The 6,304-nt window shown below is 41.3% G+C and overlaps 1 protein-coding gene across 1 annotated transcript in view; it reads right to left on the minus strand.

The window, feature by feature from the left end:
* The window catches only part of LOC126524738 (fatty acid synthase-like), a 307,228-nt gene extending 304,492 nt beyond the window's left edge, over positions 1–2,736 (minus strand). Inside the window, exon 1 of the mRNA XM_050173018.3 lies at positions 2,604–2,736. Within this exon, the coding sequence (XP_050028975.3) occupies positions 2,604–2,736 (133 nt within the window). The remainder of the gene's footprint in view (positions 1–2,603) is intronic.
* Positions 2,737–6,304: the final 3,568 nt, after the last annotated feature.

Raw genomic sequence — 6,304 nt, forward strand, 5'->3', positions numbered from 1 at the left:
CCAATTCTGCAGGGCCATGTCCCACAAGCCCTTGTAGGCTTAGACAGGCCTGATTATAATGCTGTATATGTGTTATGGCAATAAAGATAATATTTATTATTATTATTATTATTATTATTATTATTATTATTATTATTCACAAAGACTTGAAATATACAAATGCCACGTAGTTCGGCAGAGCCAAGGTAATGTTTGCCGTCGCTTCGAATTACTCAGATTGCTCTTTTTTGCATTCCGCCTAACTGCATAATGAACCTTAATTAATTAATGAAGTTCCCAAATATTATAGTTATACGAAAAGTGTCAATGAGGAAAGTGTAGAGCAACATGAAAAACTTTGAATACAGCTTTCTGTTGCTCAATACGTGCTACATAAAAGTGTTTTACCGAGTGTCAAATAAGCCCGCGAATACACGCAAAACTTACGCGGCACTGGCCGCTCGAGGCACTTCATGTGTATTCGCGGGCTTCTTTCACGCTAGGAAAAACACTTATATGTAGTACGTATTGAGCAACAGAAAGCTGTATCGGGAGTTTATCATGTTGCCCTACAATTTTCTCATTTACACTTTTTATGTAATTATAGCATTTGAAAAGTTGATTTAATAATCTCAACTAATTTTGTAATAAGGCGCATTCCAAAAAATAATCTGGGTATATCAAGCGACGGTAAACAACGTTACCTTGGTTCTGCCCAGCTACGTGGCACTTGCATATTTTTAAATCTCGGTGCACGATATTTGGGACAGCCTGTATATATATATATATATATATATATATATATATATATATATATATATAGCTACCATTGACAGTCATCCTAATGGATCCTGGCGATCTTTTTCTGCATCTAAAATCCTCCAAGCCAACTTGAGTATCTGAGCATGCGCCATTAGGTATGTGCGACTTGTCCATTTGAAATAAAAGAGCCATATTTTATGACTCAGCAAGCTTCAAGCAAGCAACCAGTACTGTTCAAAAGCTGGACGGCAAGTATTCATAGACAACATAAAGACTCCTATTTGCAAATGGGAAGAGGCGTTCTATTTATTCTTATACTTTATATTGTGTCTACACTATAAATAAAAGGTGCAAGGCTCGTCCATTACGCTAAAGCGGCATGAGTGCTAAATTTTATTAAATTATACGAATTATTGTGTTTACTGTCAAAGGGCACAGTGATACTTATTGGTATTTCTTTTTTCTCATTCAACAATGCCAGTGTTTCTAAGACATCGCCAGGCTTCGAATCGCTTACAGACACTCTGAAATCTAGATAGCCCTTTAGTTTGGGGTGACATTATATCAGTGTTCTCAGAAGGAGAATTCCTTATTCGCTAAACACAGTGTCGTGGCCTACAGCTTTGCTCAGACAGTGAAGGTCTGTAGTAGCTGTAGCAGCGTTGCAATAGCCTCAGGGTGATTTTCTGACCGTATGCTTACAAACCATACGGGGAGGCCATGACAAGCACCAACATTGATGTAATTCCAAGTGTGCTCCCGCAAGTCGACGTAGCAGTCACCTCTTCTAAAGTAGGTTTCATACCTGGGCACAACAGCAATAAGAGCAAAACAGTGCCTGGTCCCATTGTCGAACTTTATTATGTCGGAATGCAGCTCGGAAACTCTTTTTGAAGTGCACGGTAAGATTTCGACTGCGCAGTTTTTCCTGTGGCATCGAACACACACGGCACTTCAACACGTCGTTTTGTTGTGAATATTATGGCTTATGAATTGCTATGGTCTGAAGAATCATGGATATACCGTCTGAGGACGTCAAGGCAACCCTCTGCTGAAGCCCGCTTGACAAATTCTTCAGAACACACAGAAGCATAGTACAGAACTTGACGCAGAAACTCACCTGTTGTGTTTAAAAGAACGTCGACAGCAGTACTTCTTTTAACTTGATAGCTCTTTTATCACACTAGCCCGCCCGTCGCTGCCGTCAATTGAATGAATGGGGCATATTTTCGCTACACTTGACGCCAGGACCAAGAGAGAGGGAGAGATAGAGGAAAGGGGAAAGGCAGGGAGGTTAACCAGAGGGGAAGATCCGGTTTGCTACCCTACGCTGGGGAAAGAGGGGAGGGGGATGTAAAGTGATAACAAAGTAGAGATAAAGAAAGAAAGCAGCACAGACATACAATCACAGTTGGTCACTGTCGCCGCACACTGTCACCAGGACCAAATCAGGTAATAAACGCATACATAATAGAGAAATCATCTTTCATATGGCTGTGTATACCTTCGTCAGTCTCCCTACCAACCCTGATGTTTGGTGTTTTCTAACTTCATCAGAGTGAAGGACGCTTCAAAACATTATGCACTTTCTTGCGCTACATTCGTCATATTTTCCTAGTTACCGTTGAACTCTTATTCGTAGCAATAAATCTATCAGTCAATGAATCGATGCCCTCAATATTCAAATTTTTCTACAAATTAGTTAACCCCATGTTCAAGAGCCTTTTTCAAGATTGCGGCAGCACGAGGTGTACACTGTGCTGGTATGAGATTTATTCTATCGTTTCATACACAAAAAATACCAACTGCATTTTCTGCAACGCTACGGTAATAGCATGGCATCCACTCGTGGGCAGACATACCTCGAGGCCAACGAGCCTCGTCGTCTGTAATGAGGTCGACATTCGCGTAGAGTTTTTCCTTGAACTCGTCCGGGTGATCAGCTTGCGGGAAGTGTCCAGAGAAACCACTTATCACGATGTCGTCGTCTCTCATGGTTGACTGAAAATGAGAAAAACAGCAACGAAGTAACATTTATCATGCGCTTGCTGCGAAAGCTCAGTGGAAGGGTAAATGGCGGGATATCGCCAGCAACGCAATCCGGCTACTTAACAACACGGCGTAGAAAATTCAGAAAGCAAAGGTACGAACGCTGGACCGAACGGCAGCCTCCTCCATTCTCAAAAGTGAGTTAGGTGACGCCCTGCTAGGTACGAGATGTCGCAGAGCAGCGGCCGCAGCAGCGAACCATATCCGGACTCACTGGCAACAAGACATTCGTGCGTGTGACAGCATGCACATATCCGGCGCTCGCAAAATACAAAAGAAAGAACAAAGCTTACGTACGACAGGATGTCTGACTGCCACATGTGAGAGTTTCAGACTGACGAAGCGTTTCAAAATGAAATCGGTTACAGGCTTGCAAACACGAGCCACGCAGAGTTGAACTAGATTGTCGGAGAGCGGGCCGGTCTGCGATTGGCTTTATTAGCATTTCCATGGCTCGATAAACGCACAAAGAACCAATTGGAATACATTATTTTCAATAGCATGATTATTATTTCATCCAAACCTTACTAAAACACAGAGAACTGATTTATTGAAATACTTTTGATAGTGAGATTAATAACCTGTCGAAAAAACTAATACGCTCCAGGCTCCCAATAATCAAAACTTACGTATTCTTTAAAAAAACGATATGTTTCCATTACTTAATAGAATAACTATATTTCATTATTGAGTGAGCATGGTATGTAGGCGGAGTATTAGTTTTTACAAGTTTAGGTTATACTTTTGGGTTTCCGAACGAGTGATGGTAAAATTGGCAATGGTGAAAAAGAAACTCAGCGTAAGCTATCTTATATTTGTGTCTCTCGCGATCACAGACATAAAGCTCGAAATTACACTTTAACAAAGCCACCGTTACATTTTCTTTAAAGCGCCTCAAAACAGTGAAACTGCTACTTTGATCAGAACGCAATTTTTTCTAAATTTTTGAGAAGCAATAACATTTTTGCATTCACCATTTTTATCTCAGTACCCGTAACGCCCTCTTTTACCGAACAGCATAATATACATTTTCGCGCCGTGAGGGTTTCATTATTGATAGCAGTCTTTCTTTTACAATTTCGTGGTTTTGATTTAGGTTACAATTTCAACCAATTTTTTGTTCCGTTGGTTGGATGTCGTTGTTGGTCACCTTCGCATGGGAAAAGGCGTGTGACACTTGTGCGTGGCTCACTTTATAAAATCGGAGAGTGTGCCGATTGGAATAAAAAGTTGGTAGCAGCACTTGTCCGCGTCTCTCGAGTCTTCTTTATGTGTATGTGTATTTTTGCGCTGTATCTTTAATTTACAATGTTAGGCCAACTAGCCCAACAGACGGTTCTTCTAAGTTATTAACGACGTTTTCGGCATAGTGATATGCATATTCTTTTTTTCTACTTCGGCAACGTCATTGAAGCCACGGCGCATACTTCGTGATGCGCATTTGAAGACGTACCAGGCAACAAAGATTCAGTCAGCACTCGTCGTGGCATGCGCACAAAGCCAGACCTTCTTAATTCCGGTAAGTAAATGCACAATGTCGAAGAGGTACTATTGTGAGTTTACATAATAGCCTTTAAAGTCATGACGTTGAACGGTTAGGTTCAACGTACCGAAACTTCATTGTGTTCGAATATTCCGGTTGAAACCTAATTTGGAAGCAGCTACGTTGCCGTACGTTCACCAGTTATAAGAAACTGGAGCGAAATCCATAACGCCAACGTAGATACGCCTTGGTGGTTTAGCGGCTACGGCGTCGCGCTTGTAAGCGCGAGTCTTCGGGTTCAAATCGTGGACACGCGGCCGCGTTTCTGTTGCGGAGAAATGCGAAAAGCGCTGGTGTACCTTTCATTGGGCGCACGTTGTACAACCCCAGGGGACCAAAATTAATGCGGATTTGTCCACCATGGGGTGCCTCGCAATCGGGTTGTGGTTCTGGCACGCAAAACTGCATGATATATTGTAACTGGTTAAGTCATCCTAAGAACAAATTTTGGCATAAAAAAACTCTTACAAAAAAAGGCGTATTCACGAAGCTTAAGACGTTCGTTAGATGATAAGGCTCACGATGCCCGCCACGGCAATAACAAACGATGTATTCAGCAACAGGCATGAATGCAAAGGTAGCGTAAGGGCAAACTCCACATTAAGCTCGGGTGCTCCTATCTAAATGCACGTAAAAGGACAATTTGTGTTTCCCGGCAACCACGGCTCCAACTTCGATGACATTTGTTGCACTTGAAAGAAAAATTTTAAATCTAGTGACAGCTGGTTTCCAATTTTTTATTTAGGTCCCTAATTTTTTATTATAACTTGGCGAAACTCGAAAATTTCCAGAAAACGAAACTTTCAAGTTTACAACTCTGTCACTCAGCAATAAAAATGATATCACAATTCTGTTTATTGCATCTGATACTACATCTACTAAAGGGGAGAAAATTGATATGTTACACATGAATCCTAAAAAAATAGTAATATGGAAATAGAGTTTTGCAGAACTCTTGTAAACAATCTAGTAAAATCACCTAAAGTATAAGTTAAGGAGCCAAATTTGATAGCTTTGAATGGTCTCTTGGATGCCGTTTAGAGAACCGCGATATCTGTTTTTGAAGCAGAGTTATTAATTTGTAAACTCTATTTTTTTTCAAACTTCCGAACTTTTTAAAATTCTTTTTAACAAAATTCAGGCCCTAAATCAAAATTCTGCTTTCAAAAGTCACTAGAATGTTACTTTCCCTCTCAAAAGTAACAAATTTTATTAAAATCGGTCAAAGGTTATCTTAGAAAAGCGTTTTTGCGTTTTAGGTGTATTTGCATAGGCCGTGTCGGAGTTGGGCCAGAGCTAAAGCTTCCTCATTAAGGGACAGTAAATGCAAATACTGAGTCGATGTGGACTGTTTAAATACCATTCCAGGAACCTCGCAAAGCTTGTTTCGTGCGAAGAAAATACTTAATTCACGAGAAAATTGCATCTGAGCAGTCTGAATACCTTTTTCGAATTTCAAATCTCCCGCCACCTAACCAGGGGAGTGGTGACGTTGCATACGCCATCACTACCTTTTCGTGCCGTCGGTGAGCAAAACGGCCCCCGACAGACGGCGGTACCGAGCTAAGACATATAAAGATAGAGCGGTGAATTCGCCGCTGCAGCTGCTTTTTAGCCGAGTGGCATATACCGTTCGGGCATCCCGCGACATCACATGGAAGTTAAATTCTCTGCCACTTGCAGTTTCTGCGAGTTTCGCGAGCCAGCAAAAACAGCGCAACACTACGCGATAACGAAACTACTGAAACGCGAAACCGCGGGCGGCGCGGAGTCGAGAGAAAACGAAATGTTTCGACCGCCAGCGTCGTTGTCAAGGGTAATTTCAATCAGTTCTTTTTTCTAAATTGAAATAGAACTGGACAAGTAGCATTTTATTTCGTCTTATAATACAATACAAGGATGTTTTTTTTGCAATGAGTGGTTCATTACTAGTGACAGAATTTAACTGAGGAGTGATCGTGTAGCGGGTGT

This window comes from Dermacentor andersoni, chromosome 3 (genome assembly GCF_023375885.2).
Source record: "Dermacentor andersoni chromosome 3, qqDerAnde1_hic_scaffold, whole genome shotgun sequence".
In the NCBI taxonomy this organism is placed as follows: domain Eukaryota; kingdom Metazoa; phylum Arthropoda; class Arachnida; order Ixodida; family Ixodidae; genus Dermacentor; species Dermacentor andersoni.